Source organism: Aythya marila, assembly GCF_965140915.1.
Source record: "Aythya marila genome assembly, chromosome: 21".
In the NCBI taxonomy this organism is placed as follows: Eukaryota; Metazoa; Chordata; class Aves; order Anseriformes; family Anatidae; genus Aythya; species Aythya marila.
The window spans coordinates 1259469-1284586 of NC_139062.1; the positions used below are offsets into that span (position 1 = coordinate 1259469).

General features: G+C 54.7%; 1 protein-coding gene across 1 annotated transcript in view; it reads right to left on the reverse strand.

The window, feature by feature from the left end:
* Positions 1-79: 79 nt before the first annotated feature.
* MEGF6 (multiple EGF like domains 6) overlaps positions 80-25118 on the reverse strand; it is a 39425-nt gene continuing 14386 nt past the window's right edge. The window contains exons 3-34 of the mRNA XM_082776836.1: positions 22889-23014; positions 22168-22290; positions 21664-21786; positions 19640-19777; positions 18542-18664; positions 17655-17777; positions 16416-16583; positions 16081-16212; positions 15273-15401; positions 14040-14168; positions 13738-13872; positions 13329-13463; positions 10607-10732; positions 9360-9491; positions 9131-9259; positions 8732-8863; positions 8304-8432; positions 8074-8202; positions 6574-6702; positions 5826-5954; positions 5582-5707; positions 4547-4675; positions 4166-4294; positions 3431-3562; positions 3081-3209; positions 2432-2560; positions 2183-2311; positions 1940-2068; positions 1428-1556; positions 1207-1335; positions 563-694; positions 80-419 (exon numbers count right to left, since the gene is read on the reverse strand). Of these exons, the coding sequence (XP_082632962.1) occupies positions 352-419; positions 563-694; positions 1207-1335; positions 1428-1556; positions 1940-2068; positions 2183-2311; positions 2432-2560; positions 3081-3209; positions 3431-3562; positions 4166-4294; positions 4547-4675; positions 5582-5707; positions 5826-5954; positions 6574-6702; positions 8074-8202; positions 8304-8432; positions 8732-8863; positions 9131-9259; positions 9360-9491; positions 10607-10732; positions 13329-13463; positions 13738-13872; positions 14040-14168; positions 15273-15401; positions 16081-16212; positions 16416-16583; positions 17655-17777; positions 18542-18664; positions 19640-19777; positions 21664-21786; positions 22168-22290; positions 22889-23014 (4109 nt within the window). The 3' untranslated portion in view covers positions 80-351. The remainder of the gene's footprint in view (positions 420-562; positions 695-1206; positions 1336-1427; positions 1557-1939; positions 2069-2182; positions 2312-2431; positions 2561-3080; positions 3210-3430; positions 3563-4165; positions 4295-4546; positions 4676-5581; positions 5708-5825; positions 5955-6573; positions 6703-8073; positions 8203-8303; positions 8433-8731; positions 8864-9130; positions 9260-9359; positions 9492-10606; positions 10733-13328; positions 13464-13737; positions 13873-14039; positions 14169-15272; positions 15402-16080; positions 16213-16415; positions 16584-17654; positions 17778-18541; positions 18665-19639; positions 19778-21663; positions 21787-22167; positions 22291-22888; positions 23015-25118) is intronic.

Below are 25118 nucleotides of genomic sequence, written 5' to 3' on the forward strand. Positions count from 1 at the left end.
ACCTATTTTTGGCTATAATGTCAGCCCCTCCCAAACCTCCCTCCCTTCACCCCCCCCCAAACCCAGCACCCAAACCCAAAAGGTGAAGGCCAGCAATTTCCCAGCCACTGAGCAGAAGCAAACACTCCTGGTGTCCGGCACGAGGGGCACCGGCTCTCAGGGTCCTGCGTCCAGCCCCAGCAGCTCCCGGGTGCCCTGGTGGTGCTCAGCACGCCAGCCTCGCTCAGAACAGCAGCATAGTCTGGCACGGTGGTACTAATTAATGCGTGTGGCTTGTAAACAAGTTCAGCAATAGGTCCTGTGCTTCTCCAGGGGGTCCTGCACCGAGGGCGCTGCTGGCGGTGGCCAGACCTAGTGCTCCGTCCACTGCAGCTCCCCTGGGGGCAGCGGGGGCCTGGTGGGCACCTGGGCTGGCACAGCTGGAAGGGAAGCAGGGGCACAGGCTCAGCCCTTGCAGTCTGCACCGCTGGCTGCAGGCGTGGGGTCAGCAGGCATGAGCACAGGGATCCCAGCACGGGGATCCCGCAGCACTCAGCAGCGTGGTGCTGAGCCCAGGGCTCACCTTGCCGGCAGGTCGGGCCCATGTACCCGTGGAGGCAGCGGCACTGCCCGTTCCTGGCGCTGCACTGGGAGCTGTGGGGGGCGCAGGCGCAGCCGAGGGCGCAGTCGGGGCCGTACTTGTTCGCCGGGCACTCTGTGGGGACAGAGGCGCTCAGGGTGTGGAGGGCTCAGCCGGGTCCTGCTGAGCCAGATGGCACCAGCGTTCCCCACCGAGCCACACACAGAGCTTGTCGTGGTGGTGGCGAGGAACACAAGGCAGCGAGCTTTCTGCCTCAACCACCTCCCAGCCTGCTCCCCAGCTCTGGTGAGCCAGGACAACGGAGCATCCCGAGCCCAGTAGGGTGCTCCTGCTGCACTGCAGCCTCAGCCTTGTGACTTTTAGGTGAGTTAATGCAAGGGGACTGTAGGCTGGCGCCTGTTTGTGTTCAAATCTGGCTACAAACAGAGGCTGAAGGGGTGGATACCTTTGTTCAGATGCCTTCTTACTTCCCAAGAGCATGCACACCAAGTAGGAAGGGCCCTTCCCTGGGACTTCAGCTCCAACAAAGGGTGCCTGCATCCACCTTAGGCCTGTCCTTCTGCCTGCTGGCAATGCCCCGATGCATTTCCCCCCCCCTCACCTTCCCAAGCTGTGTCTAACCTCACCTGAGCCGCACTTGGGGCCAGTTTTCCCCGGGGGACAGAGGCAGCGCCCCGTGGCCGGGTCGCAGGTCGCGTTCCCTACGCAGTCGCAGAGCTGCCGGCATCCCTCCCCGTGCGTTCCTTCCTCGCAGCCTGTTTGGGGAGAGGGGACGGGGCAGGGACGTGCTGCCCGCCTGCACCCGGGGCTGCTGCCGATTTTGGGGGGCACGGCGGGCGGGCGGTACCTGCCTGGCAGCGCTGGCCACGCACACCCGCGGGGCAGCGGCAGCGGCCGGTGGCGGGGTCGCAGGCAGCGCCGTGCTCGCAGTCGCAGCGCTGCTGGCAGCCGGCCCCGTGGAAACCCGGGGGGCAACCTGGGGGGGAGAGCTCGTTAGCGAGCACAGACACGGGCTTGGCTGTAGATGGCCTCTGCAGCAAAGCCTTGGGCTGGAAGCAGTGAGCTTTTCTCTTCGCAAAGCACCGACTCGCTCGGGTGTCTGGCACGCAGGCTGCGCGGTGCTGGGCGTTCCCAGGTGGCTCTGAGCAGCGCCCTGCAGCCCACGGCCTCAGATGTGGGGTTCCTTGGGAGCACTCTGGGAGGGCTCACTGTGAACACAAGGAAAGGGAGGAAAGGAAAGGCAGGGCAAGTCCCCCCCCCTTCACCCTGCTGTCCTGCTCTGCAGACCACCCTCAGAAACCACAGCCACAAAGCCACAGGTGATGCCCCCGCTGCATCAGGTCCCCCGGCGCAGCTCACCGTGCTCGCAGAGGGGTCCGTAGTGTCCTGGGGGGCAGCGGCAGGCCCCCGTCGTGGGGTCGCAGGTGGCGTTGTGCCGGCAGGAGCAGTGCAGCTGGCAGTCAGCGCCGTACCTTCCTGGTGGGCACGCTGCAGGGGGGCACCGGGGTGGCTCAGAGGGGCCAGCAGGCACACAGAGCCAGGTGCTGAGCCAGCTCAGCGCTTCCCAGCTGGCACAGGACCATGCCTGCAGGGCTGGGTTACCTAATTCACAGGATTTCCCAGTCCATCCGAGCCCGCAGGAGCAGGACCCGTCGGTGGCATTGCACAGCCCCCCGTTCTGGCAGGAGCAGGTCTGCTGGCAGCCCTCCCCGTAGCGCTGCTCCTGGCAGCCTGTGGGAACAAGGGGCAGCGGTGGGCACACGGGCAGCAGCGTCCAGGAGGGAAGCAGAGGTGTCGGGACAGGGAAATGGGTTCCTGCTTGGGATTTTTCCCCTTGCAGCTCGCTTTTACCTTGCTCACAAGTGGGACCGACTCTTCCCGGCGGGCAAAGGCAGTCTCCGGTGACGTGGTGGCAGGTGGCCCCTTCCCCACAGGCACAGGCGTGCACGCAGTCTTGGCCGTAGCGGCCGGCGGGGCAGGCTGGCAGGAGGAAGACCTTTACCTGCCTTCATCAAACCCATGGGCCACGTGTGCAGGCCAAAAGGGCAATACTTGGCTGTGCTGCATGAGCAGAGCAGGGGGGCAGCTGGGGGAGGCAGGAGGGTTTGCAGGCCCTGGGGCTCGTGCCCAGGGGGACTGGCAGGGCAGGAAAAGAGCATTCACATTTCCTTCTGCTGGAGAAGCAGAGCGGTGGCAATACACGGCAGGCACGGTGCAAAACCCGATGTGCCATGCCTTTCACATCGAGGAAATCATTCTGGCACCAAACAGACAGAGTAAGAAAATGTTTCTAAGGCTCAGACAGACAGCAAATGAGATCAGCTGTGCTCCCACAGCACTGAGCACACGAAGCAGCCTCTGTGCTGGAGCACTGCTGGCTGTGTGGGGCGAGACGAGGAGCTTTCCTCCTGCAGGTGGGCCAGTGCAGGGGTACCACTGGACCACCATTCGCCCCGTGCTGAGGCAGCCTCTGGGGTCCCCCATTCCCCCCAGCACTCACCGATGCTGCAGTCGGCACCGATGTAGCCCGGCGGGCAGTGGCAGGTCCCCGTGGTGTGCTCACACCTGGCTCCGTTCTGGCACTCGCACGGCTGCTTGCAGCTGGGCCCGTACCAGCCCTCGGGGCACTCTGCACAAACAGAAACAATCGCACCAGTGCCTGGCAGGGCGAGAGCAAAGCACAGGCACTACAAGAAATGCACCGTAAGGGGATGCGCTGGGCTCAGCGGCTGCTCCTGTGCAGCGGGGTGCAAAGCTGACCCAGCAAAGCACCTCCGAGCAGCCCCGGGGCAGCCGTGGACAGCCCCACAGGGACCCCACGAAGCACGGAGCAGGATGCAGTGGCCTCACCCAGCTGGCAGGATGGCCCATGGTAGCCCGGGGCGCAGACACAGGCACCGGTGACAGGGTGGCAATCCTGGGTGGCTCCCGCGCACTGGCAGCTCTGGCTGCAGCTCTCCCCGAAGGTGCCGGGTGGGCAGGCTGCGAGAGAGGACAGCAAGGCAACACAGGCACAGTTAGCGCCCCACCTGCCCCGAGAGGCTTGGGCTTTCCTTTTTTCTATTTTTAAACCCAAGATTTAAACAGGCTCCCATGGCAGTGGATGTTTTCTGGCACACGGAAAGCAAAGGGAGGTGGTGCTCCGCATGCCAACTGCTCCCTGATTCCAGGAACCTTTTGCAATGCCAGCCCTACCTACCCTGCTCAAATTCCTGCAACCTTCCATCCCACCACACAAAGACATCACAAACACACCCCCGTCCCCCAGCGAGGAATGTGCTCACATGCTTCCGTCTCTTCCAGACTTGCTTGTACCCACAGGAGCCCATTTTAACACTGATTTGTCACTAAACCTCTGGACAAATACATGGCTCTGATTTCCCGCTTGGCTCCTTGTACTTTGCTAAGATTCAGTGGGCACGCGCCCAGCTGCCAAAATGGGAGTTGCTCTTTGGCAAAGCTCACTGGTGGTGTGGTTTTTTTTTTCTTTATTTTTTTTTTTTTTTCTCTTTTTAATTATTTTAAGTATCAATTGCACAACCCGTCATGCTCCCCAAACCCATCAAAAGTTTGCTCCCTTCCTACGTTTCTCGCATGCAGCTCCCGTGAATCCCGGCGGGCAGGCACAGCGCCCGCTGACGTGGTCGCAGGGCGCTCCCGGGGGGCAGGCGCAGCGGCCGGCGCAGCTCTTCCCAAAGGACCCAGGCAGGCAGGCTGCAGGGACACAGGGGGGTGCCAGGCTCACAACTGGACCTCGAGTTAATGCCTGGAAGCGTCAGCTCAGAGGTCCCAGTGCAAAATTGAATTAAAGGTTTAGTGTGCTGCAGTGCCGGCCTGCTGAGAAACGCCCGAGACGATTTCCTCCTAAATAAAGGAGTCGGGCTGCTGTGTGCTGACGGGGACGAAGCTCCCCTCTGTGCCAGGAGCTGGGGTTGTTGTGGGAGCCCTGGGCGATGCCGCTCTCACCTTTCTCGCAGCGCCGGCCCCTCCAGCCGCGGGGACAGTCACAAGCACCCGTGATGTGATGGCACGGCACCGCGTCCCCACAGTCACAGCGCTCCTCGCAGCGGGCCCCGAACAGCCCCTCCGGACAAGCTTAGGGATGCAAACACAGGAGAGACGGCAAGTCAGGCACCAGGGGACAGAGAGGGGCATCAGCCAGCAGGATGCACCCAAGGAAGGGAAATCTTGAGCAAAGCAAACTGCTTTTTGTGCACTCTTATGCCTAAACTGACGTGAAAAGTCTCTTTTTAACCGTGCCAAATGTTTGGGAAGTGTTACGGCTGGCACTGTTTGGGGATGGTTGGGTGCCAGCCATACGCTGTCAGTCACAGCTGCGATCATTTGGGTTTGCTGCTGCTCCTGTCCTCACAGGAGGACCCAAAGCAGCTGCAGAACAGCGCATCTGCAGTACCAGCGCCATCCAGAAGTCAGCACTGCAGGTGCAAAAATCTGTGCACTCGGTTTTCACTTCTTTTTCATGAATGAATGCAAAAAAAAAAAAAAAAAAAGAAAATCAGCAATGTCAAAACTGGCTGCTTGTCCCTGCACGGGCTGAGTTTGCAGAGGTGGCTGTGGGGAGCGGGGCTGCACAGCACACAGCAGGCATTTGCACGGTCATGTGTTTTGAAATGTGGCTGATTAGGAGGGCAAAGCGAGGATTTGAGCTTCTTTTTTAGAAATCACATAATTGCCGATGGGCTTTCTTTATTCATTTTTATCTGAAAGAAAACCTAGAAGTCTGACTGTGGGGGAGCTCGGTGCCCACTCCAAATGATGGCACCCTCCCAAGTTATGGCAATCACCTCAAACCCCAACACTTACCCCAAAACCCCGACACCCACCCCAAAACCCCGACACCCACACCAAAACCCCAACATCCCCCCCCTCAAGCCCTCTGTGCCATGCAGAACCCCAGCCCTCAGGTCTACCCCTCGCAGCACCCCGGTTCCCAGCCCCTCACTGCAGCCCCCCGGCGCTCCCCCTGCAGCCCCCACTCACGGCTCTCGCAGGCGGTGCCGGTCCATCCAGCAGGGCAGAGGCAGTGCCCGCGGTGGTCGCAGATCCCCCCGTGCTGGCAGGCGCAGCGCTGTTCGCAGCCGGCCCCGTGCCGCCCCTCGGCGCAGGCTGGGAGAAAGCATAGGGCAGAGCCGTCACCCTGCTCATGTTGTCCCTTCAACGCCAGCCCCAAGGGGTCCGGCTGGTGGTGGAACCCATCCCTTGGTGCTGCTGGCTGTGTCCTTACCCAGCTCGCAGGCCAGCCCCGTCCAGCCCGCAGGGCAGGCGCAGTGCCCCGTGGCGGGGTCGCACGTCCCCCCGTTCTGGCACAGGCAGCGCTCGAGGCAGCGCGTCCCATAGAAACCCTGCGGGCATGCTGAGGGGAAACCAAGGCAAAACCCAAGTCAGAAAACAGCCCTGACTGCACGCCAAGGGCAAACCCCACCCTTCCGAGCAGAAGGTGGGCATGAAATGAAGCCGCTGCTGCTTGCCATGAGCTGGGAATTGAGCTAGTGGCACCCCTAGCTCCCCACGTGAAGCCATTTGGTATTTTAACCTGCTCAGGTTGGAGACATCACAGGGCCTAAGTGGAAACGGGACTGAAAAAACCCCAAACCTGAAGCCAAACCCCAAACACACCCTTCTTCCCCCAAACTAGCTCAGGTGGTGCTGAGCTCATCTTCCAGACCTTGATAGCGCCGGTACTTGATAGCAAAAATCCATTTAAACACACGAATAGCTGCTCTCATGCACAATTTTACTGAGCCCTGCCTGAAGGCATTGCTGACAGGGCGCTGTTCGGGGCACATTGGGTAAGGGCGACCTCTTGGCTTCTTGTCTTGTGACAGCATCGCTAAGGTTATGGTCTTGCGATCTTGCCTTATCTGTCTCTATTTTTTTGTAGCTGCTACTCCACTGAAAGCTCCAGCTCATGCAGAGAAATGGCACTTTTATCACCTGCGGGCAGGGCGGGGAGGTGGCTGTGGGAGCGTTACCTTGCTGGCACGTGGGGCCCGTCCACCCGGCCGCGCACAGGCAGCGGCCGCTGACGTGGTCGCAGGTGGCATTGTTGGAGCAGCGGCACGGCTGGCTGCAGTCCTCGCCGTACCTGTCCTCCTGGCACGCTTCAGGGGATCAGAAGCAGGCACAAGAGTTAACACCGGTGTGAATTACGGTGTCAAGGCTCCTGCTAATGGTCATCTGGGGGAAGAACTGGAGACTGGACTGACCAAAGTGGGTGGTGGCTGCTTTGGGCTGCTCGTGGGGCTGGGTTTTATGGTGTTACACAGAGAAATAATGTGTGTGGGTGACGTTCAAACACCTGGGCACTGTGGTTATCCTTAACGTTTATCTGCTAGGGAACCGTTCTGCCAGGTGCCTGAGCCCTCGCTATGTTCAGGATGTGCTCAGCCCCCCAAACAGGGGACGTCTGCCAAAAGAGCCCCCCGAGGATCTGCTTCAGGTAAACCCAGGTCCAAAGCATCCTTGAATTGTTTTAGTCTGCAAAGCCTGGATAAAGTGTGTAAGAACAGAGCCCCTTCAGAGATTTTTGGCATCCCCTCCCTGAGTCCCAGTGGATGCGGCACAGGACATCGCCCGTCCTGGCATGGGGATCTCTGGGTGCACCTGAAAACAGCTGCAGGAGTGACAAGGGCTCGGCCAGCATCTCAGTGCCCCTCTCGGGGCCTGGGATAATGTGGAGTTATGTAGGGCACGGGATGGTTCGGGGCACGCTCTCCGTTTGGCAGGGCTATTCTTAGCACAAAAACACAATCGGAAGGACACGAACTAGAACATGCCTCCGAGAGGGAAGCCAGCAGGGTGGCGGGGGGCTGCTGTGTCTGCTGACAATCTCCTTCCTCCCTTGCAGAAAGATTTAAATGTGGTTCTTCATGCCCTGAGCACAAGCGACTGTGTTTATTCTTCACGCCTGATGCCAGAGAAACAGCAAAGCTGCGTGCATCCCACAAAAAAAAAAAAAAAAAAAAAAATGTGTCCACTTTATTTTCTGTTTTTATTTTTGTGTTTCCCTCTCATGTTTGGGTCATCAGTGCCAACACTTCATGAAAAAAAATTGCAGAATATTCCGTGCAGTGGGAATTTCTTCCAGGGTGTTTACCTTTGGTTGTGTACTTTTGTCAGCAGTTTCAACTAAACACATGCAGATAGGAAATGCTTGTGCACAAGCACACACGCACACACGTATTTGTAGCTGAGGCCACGCACACTGCGGGCTGCACAGCTCCAGGCTCCTCTCTGACACTGCTCTGGGTGAGGAGCAAAGCCAGTTCCTACTGACGGACACCCTGAACCTAATGTTTGGGAGCTGCATTGCTGAATTTCTGGTTTTTGGTCCAAATACTTCTGAGCCACACAGAATTGACTTCCACACAGAGACTTGACCCTATGCTCACTGTGCTCTAGCAGCACAGGGGATGGCCAGGGCTCCATGTATGGGGCCATGGGGACACCTCCTGTGGCCATGGGACACTTACTATGGCCGCAGCGGGGACCAGTCCAGCCGGGAGGGCAGTGGCACTGCCCTGTGACGTGGTCACAGCTGGCTCCGTTCAGGCATTCGCAGGCTTCCCGGCACTCGATGCCGTAAAATCCATCTGGGCAGGCTGTGGAAGACACAAGAGAAAAGTCCCAGGAGGTCTCCATGCAAGGGACCGGGGGCTGTGGGAGCCTCCAGCAGCTCGCAGCCCCCGGGGCGGGTACGTACGGTGCTCGCAGAAGGTTCCCCGCCAGCCCGAGCTGCACGTGCACGCCCCGCTGACATGGTCACACGCAGCCCCGTGCTCGCACTGACACCGGTGCTGGCAGCTGGCCCCGAACCACCCTTCTGGGCACCCTAGGAGGCAAAAGCAAACGGCATTGATGAGCCCAGGAGCTGTGCTAAGCAGGGAGCTCAGGCTGGGAATGGGACAACAGGATCTGGCCACTGCTTTTCTCTAATCAGGGGGCTCCACGCTGCTCCTCACAGCCGTGTACCCACGGCACCCAGCCACCCACCGGCACAGCACCACGGAGAGCCACAAGGACTGCCCTTCTGCGCCCAAACACCTCCCGCAGCGCCCACCCTACACCTCCCCAAAGCCCCCAAACCCAAACCCGTGCCCTGTGCCCCAGTAGCTTGCTGGCTGCACTCACGCTCCTCGCAGCGGACACCGGTGTACCCGGCATCGCAGGCGCAGCGCCCCGTCACCGCGTCGCAGCTCCCGTCGCTGCCGCTGCAGTTGCAGGCGTTGGCGCAGCCAGGACCCCAGCGACCCCCATCACAGGCTGCAACAGGAGGAGCACGGCCTCAGCGCCAGCCCTCGTGCAGCCCCTCGGTGGGGAAGGGCATGGGAACAGCTCTTCTCCCCCCTCGGGGTTTTATCCCGTTGCTTAAAAGAGAAGGCAGCAGGGCTAATAAAGGGCTAACGGGGCTGTGGGTCTGCAGCAGACGCTGAGGGGACTGAGGGAGTGATGCTGCACGAGTGTGGGATTGCCGTGATTGATCCTTGGTGTTTTCTACAAGTGATGAGCAGTGAGCAGAGGGCACCGTACCTCTCTGGCAGTCATGGCCCGTCCAGCCGGGCGCGCAGCTGCAGGTCCCCGTCACAGGATGGCAATGTCCCTCGTTCCCGCAGCTGCAGCTCAGCTGGCAGGCAGGGCCGTACCAGCCGGGCGGACACACTGCCAAGGCAGAGACACGAACAGCAAACCTGCTGTGAGCCTGGGGCACGGCACTCGCTGCCACCCCCCCGGCACTCAGCACCGTGAACCCAGCACTCACCGTCCTGGCAGCGGCTGCCGGTGAAGCCCGGAGGACACACGCATGCTCCCGTGGCGGGGTCACAGCTGCCGTTGTTGGCACACTCGGGACACAGCTCCTGGCAGCCGAGGCCCCAGTGGCCTTCGGGGCAGGCTGCAGCAGAGGCAGAGGGAGCACGGGCGGCTCAGCACCTGCACCAAGCAGTGCGGGCAGGGCGAGAGCTGCCAGCGGGAGGCAGGAGCCGTGCTGGCTTCCTCCAGCCAGCAGCACGGCAGGACCACGGCGTGGTCCGAGCACCCCGAGGGCACGCCAGGAGAGGTGCTGCTAACCAAAGGGCTGCAAAGCCCCAGGGCAGGGGGCTGGGACCTACAGCAGAGGGGTAGGGGTGAAACGCATGGTTTCTTGTGCACGGCAGTGGGTTCCCTGTCTTGTTTGTACCCAGGCTTTATGCAACGCTCATGCTTTGGTTTGGGAGCACATGGCTGGGAGTAAGGACAACACTGTTCAGTTTGTGTTATAAACAGCACGGGAGTCCTCAGCAAGTGCTGGTCTGACCTCTCGCCAGGGTTCTCGTGTCAATTTTTGGATTCACATCTACTGCTGGGGAGCCACCACTGCTCCTTGCTAGGCAATGGTGTTTCTGGCCAAGCGCCCTCAGAGCCGCTGTCACGCTGCTCGCGCTTCCAAGAGCCGCCTTCAGCTGCACAGGAGACTCAAACTGCTACAGACTGATAAAGGCAGGGCAGGACGCCTTGTCTGAGTGCTGCGGGGCCTGGAGTCAGCTCAGGCTGCATGGTGAGCGCTGTGCACACGTGCTTTCGCTGCTCAGTCAAGCTATTACGAGCAGGACATCCATACAGGACTAATAACTTCCAGCTGCTGTAATGCTACATGAGAGCATAGAAGCTTTTAATTTAAGATTCTCTCGTTTTCCAGCAGTTGAAGGATAATTTGGGGAAGGCAATTAAAAAATCCACAACTGTAAAGAGAGATTCCTTGCCTATGTTAAAGACTGCAATAACTGAAAATATCTCTGTCATTTTTATTGCACTTTGTTTGCTTTGTTGGAGCTGCCTTCAGCTCCAACAACAGAGCTAAGCTGAGGCTATTGTTCAAGACTTAGCATCAAAAGTTGCATTTTTTCTAAATTTCCATGGCGATGGTCCTAATCGCATTAGATGTTTTTAAAATGAATTTTACCAGAAGAAAACCAACAGCCCTACACCTGAGCCCCGGGCTCAGCACCTTGGCTCCTGTCACCTCCTCACCTTGGGCACAGTCGTGTCCCGTCCAGCCCGCCGAGCACACGCACTCCCCGGTGGCACGGTCGCAGGGCGCCCCGCTGCAGGAGCAGAGCAGCAGGCAGCCAGCTCCGAACCTGCCTTCTGGACACTCTGCATTGGAAACAGGAGTGGGAGAACCGTGGGTTACCGAGGTGTGGTTGTGGAGGGAACATTCACAGGCAGCCAGCAGCCAGAAGCTCTGGGTGCTGCGAGAGATCCGCTCCCCAGTGCCTGACCTCCCTGCCAAGCAGCCTGGCACAGCGGGTACACTGGTGCAAAGCAGTAAAGAAGGAACATCCTCACCCAGGGGAGGAGTAAGCGCTTTTCCTTCTTGCTGCTGCCAGTGCTAGAGAGATGCTGCTGGCAGGAGAAAGCTCTGTTTGCTCTCTGCCCAGCGATGCAGTCAGCAGCTAAACGCACGCAGGCTGAGGGTCTCAGGCCCAGAGATGCTGCAAACCTAGCTGAGCCCCCCCAGGCACTCCATGCTTGCAGTCCTTTTTGCTTTCTGAAGCCAATGTTTCAAAAGGTTCTGGCAGATACAAATGCACCAGCATTCATAATTAATGGAGGAAAAAGCACACTAGCTTGTAGATTTCAAGTGACACAGTGGAGTTTTTGTTATTCCTGCTCTGTGCTAATTGATGGCAGATGCTTGTCTTCACCCTTTAATCATTTCCAGATCCGAACAACAGCCAAAAGCCTACTATTTCTATACAAATATTTGTGTTATTTCCTGTGACTCCCCCCTACAGGCTCAAGCTCCTTTCTTATTCTTTTTAAAAATATCCCTGGCCGAACGCGCCGAGCCCTGGCTGGCTGTGACTGCACGGGCACCGAGCATCCCGCCACGTGGAGGACCTGGACCAGGGGCTTCCCAGGCTGCTGCAGGGCCACCAGCATCTCCCCTCCTTCATCTGGCTGTGCTCTGCAGAGGGAAAGCCTGTCTATGGAAGGGGTGACGTTAATGGTCAGAAAATGAGATCTAGAGGAGGATTCACCTGCAGCACCATCGCTGTGCCTGCTCTGTGTTACGCACCAGGCCCTGCAGCAACGCCAACGAGCCCAGAAGGAGGACCAAGACCAACCCTGCCTTCACCAGGGCCAAGCTCCCCCATTCCTCAGGACGAGGACGTCAGGGAGGGAGAGCAGACTGCAGGCATGCGGCTTAGCAAGAGAAACAGTTCACTGTCATTTGGTTTGAACAAAGAACAGAGAACCAAGACTGATATTACCACAAGTAAAACTTGTTTTGTTTCCTCGGAACTGCTCATGACGATCTGCAGCTTTTGCTTGGACCAGCAGAACAGCTATGTTCTATCAGCTACGGTGTTGTGCAAGATAATCACATGCTGGTAACTTAATTAGGCTAATAGTTATAATTTCTGGGTTGGGTGTGGATGGAATGTTTGGGCAAATCTCAGTGCAGAAACTCCTGGGATGCTCGGATCAAAACTCAAATGCTGAATACCAGCTCCTGGGTGCAGCGAGTCTTCTCGGAGTGCAGCACGTCGGACGCTGCAGAAGCCCAGCTTTGCACGTTTTTGGTTGGCTCCCACCAGCTGAAGTGTGATTGAGAAGGAAGGAACCTCACGAGATGGGAGCACGGTTTTCAGTGGCTGCTCAGCTCCGAGGCTGGCACAAGCCATTATTTTCCAGGAACTGTGTTCGTGCTTTGTAATCATCACCTCAACTTTCACACCAATGACTCATTGCCTTGAGGTACACTCAGACACCTTTACAGGAAGAACATCAAGCTCTCTGACAGCCCACCTATCTCCCAGGATCTTAAAAATCTGCTCCCTCCGTGCTATACTGCATGCCTGGAGCTGTGTAGTTCAGTTATCACAATGCCAACTGGCCTTTATGTGATGAGCAGAGAGCTGCTCCGGAGGGTACATATAGAGGCAGAAGTTTAAATACTAATGTGAATGAAGAATAAAATTTTCTTTCACACTTGCAGATCAAATAGAACTTCAATACGGGATAGCGAACAGAACGGAAAATATGATACTGTTCTCCTGGGGATTGATTGCCAGAAAGCAAAAAGACATCAAAGGGAGGAAAAAAAAGATAGCTAGATAACTATCACCTTCATCTGCAAAAGCAGAGATGCCCAAGTGGCAGGATAAAGTGAGACCTTGTTCTTTTCTGAATAAGGATCATTATGCCTGAGAATTCCCTTTTCCCTGCTCTTCAGAGATCACAGGGTTTTCATAAAGACCTGCGAGTGGCAGCTCTTGTGTCATCTGAAGCCATTTCAAATTTCCACTCACTAGAGCTGGGCTAGGAGGTCTGAAAGTCCGGGCGGAAATGTGCAAGCCCTTTCATGTTGTTTTGCAAAGGAATGGTTTGTGTGTGGGAGGAACACTGGGGGTACACGGCTCCTCGAGAGCGTGCAGGCTGGGGAACCTCAGAGCGCTCCAGCAAGAAGCAGGAGCTTGGGACACGGGTGGTGTGTGAGATGAAACCCCTCCAGCTGTGCCTCTGGAAGGCAGAAAGCCTTCGGAGAAGGAAGGAAGAAGAAAGCAGGAGCTAAGCACTGGGTCCCAGCGGCAGTGTCTGTGTGTCACAGCACAGCAGCGACCATCTGAAGCCAGGAGAGCATTGCTCATCCAGCAGCAGCACCTCTGTGCTCCTCTGAGCATCATCACACAAAAAACAATCTTACATTTGCCTTGCAGGGCCCCTGCTCTTCGCGTGGCCTTACCTTGGTCGCAGTTGTCCCCGTGGTAGCCCTGGGGACACTCCTTCCTGCACTCTCCAGTGACGTGGTCACAGGGCACTTCTGGGGAGCAGCCGCATTTCTTCCTGCAGCCATCTCCGTAGTAGCCAGGGTCACATTCTGTTATCACGGACAGTGAAAAGGGCTGGTATTAGAGACAGGGAGAGGCAGCAGCACCCTGCCGAGCCAGCAGCAGGGCACAGCTCCAGCACCTGCTTTTACTGCCAGAATCACTTCCCTCCGATAACTACTTTTGCTCCTAATCGAAGCAAGAAGAGGCAAAAAGGTTCTAGGAGGATGGAAAGCGAGCTGAGCTTTTTCCCAAAGAAATCAGGGGAAAAGAGGCTGTGGGAGGAGGGAGGGGGATGGCAGTGAGCACTCCTGGACAACTCACCCTTCTCGCACCGCGTGCCATGGTAGCCGGGCTTGCATCGGCAGGAGCCGTCCCTCTTGTCACAGTCCTGCGTGTTCTGCTGCACGCACTGGCACTCCTCAGAGCAGCCGGGGCCGAACGCCCACTTGGGGCAAGCTGGGTGGGGAGGAGGAGGACAGCAAGTGACCCAGGAGGCCAAATATCACAGACAGGGGACAGAAACATTGCCACCACCCAGCACTGACCCTTCCAGGGATGGAACCTAAATGGGCTGCAATCTGAGAATAATACTCATCTCATAATGAAGGTGTGGACACGCATACCTAGGTGGCAGTACCGCCCGTACAAGCCAGGATCGCACAGACAGGCGCCGTAAATTCGATGGCAACGACCGCGGTTGGCACAGTTGCACTTTTTCCTGCACTGTTTCCCAAAAAATCCTTTAGGGCACCCTGGTGATAAATAAAGAGAGATTTTCCGGGAGGATGAGGAAATGTGGGTCTGTCACTTTATGTCCATCACAGGAAAAACACATCGCAAAACCAGAGCCGTGTGCCGTCAGCAATGAACTAAGTGTGCAGCGAGGGTGGAACTGCTTTCTGACCAGAACGTGCTTGTGTCCCTGTGCAACAGGTAATGATAAGAGCGATCAGATTCCCTGCATCAGCTCCAAATTGAGTCTGTCCCCGTGGCATTGCAGCCTGTCTTTCTCGCCTGCCCTTCTGCAGCCACCTGCGGTGTCCCCAGGGCACCCATGGGTGCTGAGCCGTGCTGCAGGGCTCCAGGGAGCCAGCTCCACCGTATGTGACCAAATAAACCATGAGGCTGTTCCTATCGATAAGCAACTGTGGTGTTTGCACTGCTAAGAGAATACAGGGATTGCTCTTTCTCTTTCATGCTGAAGATCCTAATATTAGAAGCAGATGGCAGACGCTCCGTGTCAGCAGAAAGCTGCAGCCAGCGTCTGGCCAGGCAGCACAAGCCTTCCCCTGTGGCTGCAGCGTCAGGCTGAGGAGCAGCAAGTGGGACATCACATCACTTCTTCGCTGCTGGTGTTAACCTTACCTGCCTGGTTTTTCCCTGTACTCCTCAATCACCAGATTATAGAGAGAAGAGGTCTGGGTACCTCCAGCATTCATTTATAGTCTGCCTCAGTCTCCTCCTTCAATAATAGTTTCCATATGCTCTGAACCTTTTGTCTGCAGCCACTTTGTCTGAACCCCTTATTGTCTCACTGCTTCTGTGTTTTTAGACGGTGCTCCCAAGATTTTAATGCTTTGGGAGAGAGAAACACCGAGCAGGGATGGAGCAGGGATGCATCGGGGTCCCTCAGGCACTGGGATGATCCAACGATGCTTTCAGCCAGCGGCTCCAAAGGGACCCACACAAGGCTCTGTGGAAACCCTCCCAAGGCCCCAGAGATGCCCAGCAGGAACATCTGACGGCAGCAGGGATGCCTGGTCACCCGCTCACCAAATCCCACCAAAGGCCCTACTGACACATGGAGAAAAGGACGCGCAGAGCCCCGCTGTCCCCCCCTCTGCCCGGGCTCTTACCGTCCTCGCAGCGGGGCCCGGCCACGCCGGGTGGGCAGCGGCAGGCGCCCGTGCTGGGCTCGCAGGTGCCCCCGTTCTGGCAGCGGCAGGCCTGGCTGCAGCTCCTCCCGAAAGTGCCGGCCGGGCAGGCTGGGGACGGATGGCAGAGGTCAGCGGGACCTGGGGCTGCTCCTGCACCGCCGCAGCAGGGCAGCAAGGGGCTGCGGGCTGGCAGGCGGGGAGCAGGCACAGCTGTTTGTGGCAACAAGTGTTTTTGCCTTCTTGGGGCTAAAGAGCTAAGAGCAAATGAACTGAGGACGTTGGATTTTCACAACTTCGATTCCTTACTTTGGTTGCAGATATAACCTACCAGCAGGCTTTATCTGGGCCACTAGAAAAGCAGGTTAATTCTTTCTCAAGCACAAGAAGGCTTCCACTTGTGGCAGAAGTTTATGGGAAGACACACTAAAAGGGTTCTCATTAATATTGTAAATATTTTCTTGGTCTCAGAGAATGCAAAGCCTAATACAGTGGCGGTAGGTTTACATGCAGCCTGACACTAACTCAGATTTAACACCAAATATGTATGTTTGCAGGTCTGACGCACAGACAAAAATGCCCTAGGGTCTCTTTGGGAATGAGAAGAGGGAAACTGGGCATTTCTGCTGGCTTTGCCAAGATAAACGCAGCAAATAAAAGCAAGAGAAGCAAAGGGCTACAGTGCTACATCTGACCAACTGGAGGTTGGTGCATTCTCCTCTTTCTTGCCCGGATTTTGGCAGGCAGGGCTGGCAGGGCAGCCGGCCTGCCCCACTGCAGCTCCACTCACTCTGGTTGCAGAGCAGCCCGCTCCAGCCGGCCGGGCAGTCGCAGCCGGTCCCCTCGGCATTGCACGTGCCCCCGTTCTGGCAGTCCTCGCACGTCAGGCTGCAGTCGGGGCCAAAGGTGTTCTCCAGACAGACTGCAACAGGAGGAGCCGTGGTGAGACACCGTCCCCAGGGCTGCTCCAGCAACTCGGGGAGTTTGGGCATTAATCCCGACGTTACAGCCCCCAGCAAAGCTAACAGCATCTGTGCTGTGCCCGGGGTCTGTGTGCACAGAAAGGGTACCCGATGTATGCTGCCAGTGTGCCCGGCATGCATGGTTAATTGGTTAAATGCCCACCAAATTTTTCTGAAAGTGTGTGCTCTCCTCTTGCTTCCATCTCTTCATCCTCTTCTTCATAGTCCTCGTTAAAGAGCTGGGTGAATTCATCCCGCAGGATTGCGACGTGAGGGATCGGGCGGATAACGGGGTGCTGAGCATCCAGAGCTTCCACTGGGTCATCTATGGCTAGGGAAGCAGTCATGGAGATTACAAAATCAAGGGGTGGAAAGAAAAAAGAACTCATCTGAGGGGCAGATAACAGGGCAGACCCTGTGTGATAAGACAGGGGAACCAGAAACATCTGTATGGGGTTGGTGCAGCTGATTTGGTGTGCTATGCTCTGCCGATCTCTACACTGACACCTTTAAAATAAGAATCTGTTTCTTTCTTCTACTCAATTTTTTGCAGCTTGTTTCCTTGTTTTGGCTAGAACGTGGCACAGCCGACCAAGTGAGGCCCAGCTGCTCCTAGCCTGGATGGGCAGCTCGGGCTGCCTGGGTAACTGGGACCACCGCCGCTCCATCACCTTTGCCCTGCAGGTTTTCTGGCCAGAGCCACACAGCTTCCTTGCGTTTTCAGATAATTCAACCTTTCTCTAGAAAATTTAACAAGTCTGCCCATCTAACAAACCTGAGCAATGCATTTCAGCTTGGTGCTCCTTTAAGAATGAGTACGTGTCAGCTACAATACCAGCTCCCTTCCTTTGCAGGGCAACAAGGGTTAAAAGTCATGCAATCAAGGTAAGCACAGGCACTTGGAGCAGGACTGGCTCAGCTATAAAAGTGGGCAGGGCACGGCAGGGCAGGGCTGGTACTCTGCTGGGGTGGGGAGGCATCATAAACTGCCAGGAACAGGGAGCTGGGCAGTGCCTGGGGGTCATTTGGAGAAGAGGATGTGTGCTGGGTGCCCTGCTGAGCGAGCTGGATGGCAGTGTGCTTGGGGGTGTGATAAGGAGGCCACCACTTGGAGAAAATCCTGTTTATTATAAGGAAAAACTGTAGATGTGAGTGACTGTGAAAAGGGTTTGGTCCTTTGGTTAGTGTGGGGTCAGGACTGCAGGCTACAATAAATGTACTAAAATCCCTAGGCTTGTTAGAAAAGCTGTGTGTGACACTGCTGAAACAGGCATGGTGCTGCCAGGGGAGCCTTCTGCTGCTGCTAATGAGTGCTGTGAGAGCAGTGAGTGCCTGCATGTGTGGGCCCTGTGCCTGGAGGGGATGGGAATGGGGTGCTGGCAGCCTGACATGCAGCACTTACAGATGCAGCCCCTTCGGTCTTCGTCCAGTTTGTATCCGATCCGGCAGCTGCACTGGAAAGACCCGAGCTGGTTCTGGCACGTGTGCTCACACCCGCCGTTGTGTGAGGAGCACTCGTCCACGTCTAGAAAACAAGGGGGTTGCTGCATGTTTGCAGAGCAGTGAGCAGGCTGCGTGAAGCCAGCTGACCCCAAATGTGAAGGGAGGCTACCAAGTGAGCAGGGAGCCCCAGGCTTCTGAATATCGAGCACTAAGCTTTACTTCTCTGGCTAGTTGTGTAGAAGCAAGTGGGTAACCTTGGTTTCCACCTGTGGAGTGTTACTGGAGAGCTTTGCTAAGGAAAAAAATCATTAGGAAGACATAAAAGTCCCAAATTCTTTCTGCTGAGAAGGCTGCTCATCAGAGCCAACAGGACGCCAACACGGGTTGAGCTGGAAGAAACTGGCAGAGACGCCTGGCTGTTCACAAGCAGGTAGGACAACCTCTTCTTCTCTTTATTATAAGATTGCATTCATCACTGAGTTAGCTGGGTTTTAGACAGATGCTTGTTCTTGCCTGTATCTCTTCTGTGGTAAAAATTATGGTCAGTGTTGGCTCCAATATTGCACAGACTAATTTCTGTGAATTGCTGATACAGTCAGACTTGGGCAACTCTCAGAGATGCCAATTTGAATTCAAAGGGGGTTGAAAAAGCCCCATGGCTACCCCACAGCTGTGCTGGCCTGGTGTGGGGGTTAATTAGTGGAGTAGCCTTAACTCCTGCTGAGGTGAGGAGGCTGATAGGACAGAGAAACAAACCAGATCCCCTGCTGTGCGTGCACCTCACCGTGCAGCGTTGAGGTGTGCAGCGCTGTCCCTGTGCTTGCAGGGCCCCACACCTCTGCTTACCTTCACAGGCACAGCCATCGGTGCTGAGCCGGTACCCGGCATGGCAGGCACACTCGTAGCCTCCCGGGTAGTTGTAGCAGTCCTGGTGACAGCAGGGAGATCCGCTGTCACACTCATTGATATCTAAATGAAAAGCAAAGGGCGCTGGGTGTTAGCATACGCCCAGCTCCGTAGTGCTGACAGTAATTGTTAAAATCGCTCCGTGACTAGTTCTGGTGGATTTTTGCTGAGCTGTCACAGGCTGAGCTAGGATTCGTGCTTTCTTCTTGAAATCAGTGAGCTTTGTGCTAACAGCCCCCTTCACAATGTGCTCCCTGGCCAAGGGGGCTCCTGAGGCCCACAGGGAAGCTACCACGGCTGGCAGCCTGAGGTGGTTCTGCGCTCGCCAAGGGGGTGGTTCCAGCCTCAGCAGGAACTGGCATTTGTTTTCCAATTTGTCCTTTTACAAGCATGATATGCAGAAAGTTGGGAGCTGCATGCTTCCTCCCAGCTGCACAGGAATGTGCCCCAGTCTGGCACTGGTGCAGGAGAGGTCTGGTTGGTGAGCACTGCAGTGAGTTTTGGGCTTGGTTATTTTCCCACAAGGGAAATAGTAATGCTCAGAGTAATGCAGCGTTGGGTGTATGCATCTGCTTCATGACACTTAGAGCTCAAGGTGGGTTTCACCCTAAGCCTCTCCTCTAACACAAGCTGTGTAAGTGATGGGGCTGAGCTATGCTAGTGCCTCGCTCACATCGCTCACTCAGAAATTACACTGCTCACTTTGAGATAACAGGCCAGACAATGCACTTCATACATCGCCCCTTCTAGATGTAGGCTTACAGGTATCTGAGATGTGAGCCTCTGCATCTGCCAACACCTTCCTAGGTCTGTTCTAGCAGGAAAAGCTGATTAGCTCTGAGGTCAACAGACACCATCCCGGTAGGTCTTAGTGAACCTCTTCAAGCTGAGCAACATCTCATCTCCTTTTACTTGATGTCTGTTTCTAGCCTTGTTAATCTGCTTGTTTTGTATATACATATAGCATCTGATCTGTGGGGATCCTCATTACTTGAGACACATCTGTAAAAACAAAGTGTGACATTTCCCTTGCCTTACCAGTGCATGTCTTCTGGTCCTCCTCAAGCTGATAGCCGAAGTTACAGGTACAGACAGGGCCAGAGCTGGTGTGGTGACATGCATGGGAACAGCCACCATTGCTGGCTTCGCAGCTGTTCACAATCTCCATTTCTATCCCTGCAAGACATGCACACTGGTTAGGATCCTGCAGTGTTTGGTGTATGTCGGGTGATGCCTTCCAGCAGGCACCCACATGGAGCTTCACGTCTTCTCGAGCCACTTGCGTGTGCCTTTTTGTGCTCACAGCCCTGCTGAGGCCAACGAGCTGCAGCAGGGAAAGGATGAAAATAGCTCTGCACAGAGGCCACCTCTGGGCCAGGAAGCCCAAATAACAAAAATAAATGGACAGATCCCAGGCAACGCCCCGTGTGGCCTCTGCAGGCTTGACTTGTGGGGCAGGATCTGGACAGGCCCTGAGATGAAGCAGACTGCAGACAAAGCTGCTCCCATTCCTGTCAAGCTGCAGGATGTGCTGCCAACCCAAAGTTGGCTCAGCCTTCCCTTTACAGAGCTGTTCTGATGCCAGCTAGGAATGGGAGCAGCAGAATGCAGCAACTGCAGAAACCTCCAGATGCCTGCAGCTATAGAAGCTAGCTGGGGACATGTCAGAAATGGCAGGCGCAAACATCAACAGCAGCCACGTATCTCAGCTTGGCAAAGCTTATGTAAACTCCGTAGTCCGGTTAATGAAGCCTTCTTAGACTAAAAGGAACTCATACCATGGAACTTTGATTCAGCCCTGAACCTCAGGAAAAGTTTCTGCCTACAAGAACATTTTTGGTGCACTCAGGCCAAAGAAGGATGAAAGAAGGGGAGCTTGATTGTTCCCCAGTGGGTCTGTGCATGTCAAAAACAAAAGTTGTCCCGTAGTGGAAAGTTTATCTTTCAGATTTCACAACATGAATTTATTCCTTCTGTTTTCCCCTTTCTTAGTGATGCATACTAAATACTAAAGCCAGACCTTTGCACAGGAGATACTAAAAACTGTGGGGGTGGGGGAACATTGCTCATACAATAGGGCTACGTAATGCTGCTGCTAAAGGAGAGGTATTGCCAAGGCTTATGGCAGTCTCAACTGTCCTTTTCCTTCTGGAGCAGCAGAATGTGAGTGGGGCTTGTTTTTCTGCTGCCCAAAGTGACCCTCTAGGGCTAGCATCACCTACCTGGAAAGCCAAGGCTTGAGCAGCAGTAACTATTAGGCTTTGGGTCACCTGTGGACCAGTTGGCTGAGGGCACCAAGGGTAATTGTCCCTGCTGGGACACTCAACGCTAGGTGAAAGAAGTAGCTAAGATTTGTTAGGCATAGACCTGGCTTTCTAATCCAATACTTGATGCCTTCCAAGACCCATTTCTGGTTTGCAAAGCCCTACCTTCCCACTCCCCCAAAAGCACAGTGCTGTGGCAGGCTCCTGGTGAGAGCTGCGGCTGCCGCACAGGTGGAGCATCACGGCTTCCAGTGATGCTGGCTGCCTGCACTGGGACAGCCACGGAGGCTTTCATCTGTGAGGGCTGCTAGTGCTACATGCTGATAGCTTCACTTCAGACCCTGCTGATGTGTATTAGCTGAGCAAAGACATATGCGCAATCTGGCTCATTCTTACACAAAGCTGTTTATTTCCTTTCCTGATGGTAGCAGATGTGATCACATCATTAGCTCAATTCCTTCTTCAGTTACACATCTGCAGCTGACCAAACTCATCCAATGAGGTCCCTAAGAGCAGGACTTAGCCTTTTTGGAGCCAAATGGCCTCAAATAAATTCCCTAAACTAGTGAAATTGGCTTCATTGTAACTTTAAAGATTAGAAGTTCTTACCTTGGTGGAAGAAGTGAACAGCCCCAAACCTGCTGGTGAAGGTGGCTGTGACTCAGTCCACCAGCTCACAGAAAATGATGCACAAACAGTGCCAGCTGCAGGTTTCACCTCTTTCTGCCCTTTTCCAACCTACAGAAGCAAACCCACCTCCCTCCCCACCTGACGAGGGGGACTGCAGGCAGTACTCACGGTAGCATTGCTTGCCATCTGCCCCCAGCTCGTAGCCTGGGCTGCAGGTGCATTTGAAGGAGCCGCGGGTGTTGAGGCACTGGTGAGCACACATGGCCAGGCCTGTCAGGCACTCGTTCACATCTGCAAGGGATGAGCAATTAGGAAAAGCAGGTAGTGTGGGAGATGTTCCTTCAAAATAACAAGTGTTTACTGTCTTTGATTTTTTTCAGTAATTTCTTGCACCCTAAATCCTTCACTGGGGCCCAGACCAACACCGTTAAGGGTTCAGAACTACTGTGAGGCTTCCAGGAAAATCCAATCAAGTGAAACTCAGGTGTTGGGCCCCATCGTCTAGCAGGGCTCCTGGGCAGACCCCAACCAAACCTCTTCATGCTGCCCCTCTGGGAGACTCAAGCTTTACTCCATTAAATTCATGAGCTGGCATTTGCTGAGGCTGAGCACTACTTTAAACAGTGAGAAAGTTGGTTTTTCTCTACAAAAGCTCTGCTGTGGGGTGCTTACCTTCACAGGCCTTGCCATCGGGTGCCAGGCTGTAGCCGGGGTGGCACTCGCAGCGCGCGGCCCCGCGGTGGTTGTGGCACTGGTGCATGCAGCCCCCGTTCCTGTCGGCGCACGGGTTCCTCACTAGAGGTCCAAGAGAAGAAGCAGGCTTATTTCAGACCAGTCCTACTATTATTGGCATTACACTTATGGGAAAACAAAGCATCAAGCACTTATGGATAGCAAAATAATGTGAAGCCCATGGAAGACCGTTCTCCACCATGACATAAAATCTGCTGGTGTTCCCTGCTTGGAGCTGCCCAAAAGTTAGTCTGACTGCAACCTCGGTGGGCTTCCAGCTCCTAAGAATCTCCTGCTGATGGTGGAACAGCATAAAAGCCCACCAGGTTTGGCTATGGCTGACAGATGGCTGCTTCTGCAGATTTATGGAGATTTATGGCCAGACACTCTTCCAGCAAACCGAGGGCTGGAAAAGATCAAATGCAGCCATGTGCTACAGGTGAGGGCAGAACCTATAATGGCTGTGGGGCTGTGTGGCCATGAATTTAGTAGGTGGAAAGGGGAGAAGATCCTGTCCTACTGTGACACACTGCTGTCTTCCACCTCTCAGGAGTGTATGCCCTGATACCATTTCACATATCATGTCCATGCTGTCCATGCCCCCACCCTGCCCACGAGAACAGCCCACGAGAGGGGTGCCCAGGGTGCTGCGGGGACTCACGGGCGCAGCGCTTGCCGTCCTCCCTCAGCTGGTAATTGCGGCGACACCGGCACTGGTGCTGGGTCAGCGTCACCTGCACGCAGTCGTGCTCACAGCCGCCGTTGTTCAGGGAGCAGGAGTTCACCACTGCGGGGGAAAAGGACATGAAATTCATCTGGAAATGCTGTGTCGCCCGGCGAGGTTCTTTTCAGAGGGTAAAGCAAAGCTCACACGTTTATGAAGAGCACCACAAATGAGAATTTAAAACCAGGGACATGTCCAAACTCTGTTAAATGAAAGGTTCACGGCAAATTTGTGAAGTGTGCTAATTGTGAGTGTTACTATATTACTGCTGAAATCCTCACAGGTTTGCTCAGACAGGGCAGGTGTGATGCCACAGCTAGTTCCACTTAATTACTGCTCAGAGAGCTGCACTCAGGCATATTCAGATTTTCTTGTAACAAAATAACACAGAAAATTAAGTTTCTGGCTTCAAGCCATGCAAAAGACACCAATTACCCAGGGCAAGGCCAAGCAGGCACTATCAGCTCTGGGAGCATTCAAGGAAAAGTGTTTTCAGGTGCATCCTGCACATCCCTGCTTTGATCTGGTGTAATGCTGCCCAGCTCGGTGCTTCGGCTACGGGACCTCTGCAGGAAAGTCAAGCTGGCTGTGCTCGCCCACATCACAGGAGACTGATGCTGAGCCACCTCCTGAGCCAGGGCTCAGAGATGTGCTGGCAGGAAATATGATTTCCCAGTAAGTGCAGGCGGGACTGGGAATTGGGACTCCTGCCTGCTGCTCCTGGCCGTGCCACAGCATTTCTGTGTGGCCTTGCGCAATGCGCTCTCCTGCCCAAAGGATTTCAGACAACCAGAAAACAGAAGGTTTTGCCTAGGTTACAGCAGAAAACAGATCTTATGACCAAAGATGTGGACTGCTTTTTTTTTTTTTTTCCTCATTATTATTATTTACAGCTTATTATGATTAGTTAGCTTTAAAATAGCATTTCCCCTGCTCTGCTTTTACAGGCCAGGACTGCTCTGCAGAACGAGCACCAAGGCTGTGATGTCTGGCTGGAGACGTCAGGGGCATCTGGCTGCAGATGGAGGGGCACAAGTGGTGGCCCCCTGTAATTCTGACTCGTTCTTCACACTGTGGAAGGAACGAACATGCTGACTTCAAGAAATGCTGTAAGGAAGCTAAAAACCCCTCTAAGGAAGGCCATGTCTCTGCAGACCAACTTCAGGTAGTGGCAGCTCTTGCACAGCTCAGAGCGGGCAGCGTGTCTGCCAGCAACTCTCATTGCAAGGACTGGCTCCTGCAGAAGAGCTCATGAACAGACGGGACCAGGGCCAAAGGAACATGTTCACGGGGGAAAAAAGCAGCCAAGAGATTAAATGAGATGTCAGTCTCCTGCTTTTATTATTTGTTGGTCAAATACTTGCAGCCTTTTCCCTCTGCTATCAAAAATCCTCTCTGGACTTGAATTTAAATAGCAGGAAAACAGATTTTTCAGCTCGCTCAGTGCCTTGCATTTACCCTCTTGTTTTACCTGAGCCTTTTAGCCAATTACAGAGTTTAAAAGAGTATATTCTCTAGATAAAGTACCAAAAGTAATTTCATTAAGCCTCTCCTGCATATTACTGAAAACCAAATATTTGGCAGGGTATACAAGAAGGGAAAAAAGGCAAAACTGTGTAGTCATTTTTTCTGCAAACGCTTCCCGTGCAAAAAAATATTCCTTGACTCAGAGCTGAGAGCTCTCTGATTTTACAAAGTGAACTTCCCTTCGTACGCCTCTAATTAACTAAACAACATTTTGGAGAATAAAAATGACTTAATAGGGTCAGAGTATTGCCATACACAGTGTACGGCTGGAGCAAGAACTATCGGTTTGTGTTAGCTTTGCTGACATTGTTTCCTTTAATCCATTTGGAAGGAAACAACAGAAGTAGTTGACGTTACTGGAAAGTTATGGGTCAGACTTAGAGTGCTTCAGCAGAGATGGGTGGTCATTTAAGATATTCTGATATATTAAAGTGTCTAATAATGCACATTCAGAAACACATAAATAATGTGTTATTGGAGTGCTTTTTTTTAAATAATAAAAAAGTAAAACAATGCTAGAGCCTGCCAAAACATTCCTTCTTATGGGAAAAAAACTTGGCCAATCCATAACAAGCCAACACATCTCACATCTAAAATAACCTCCCAGTATGCAGTTATTCTATGAATGTGCAATCTCAGT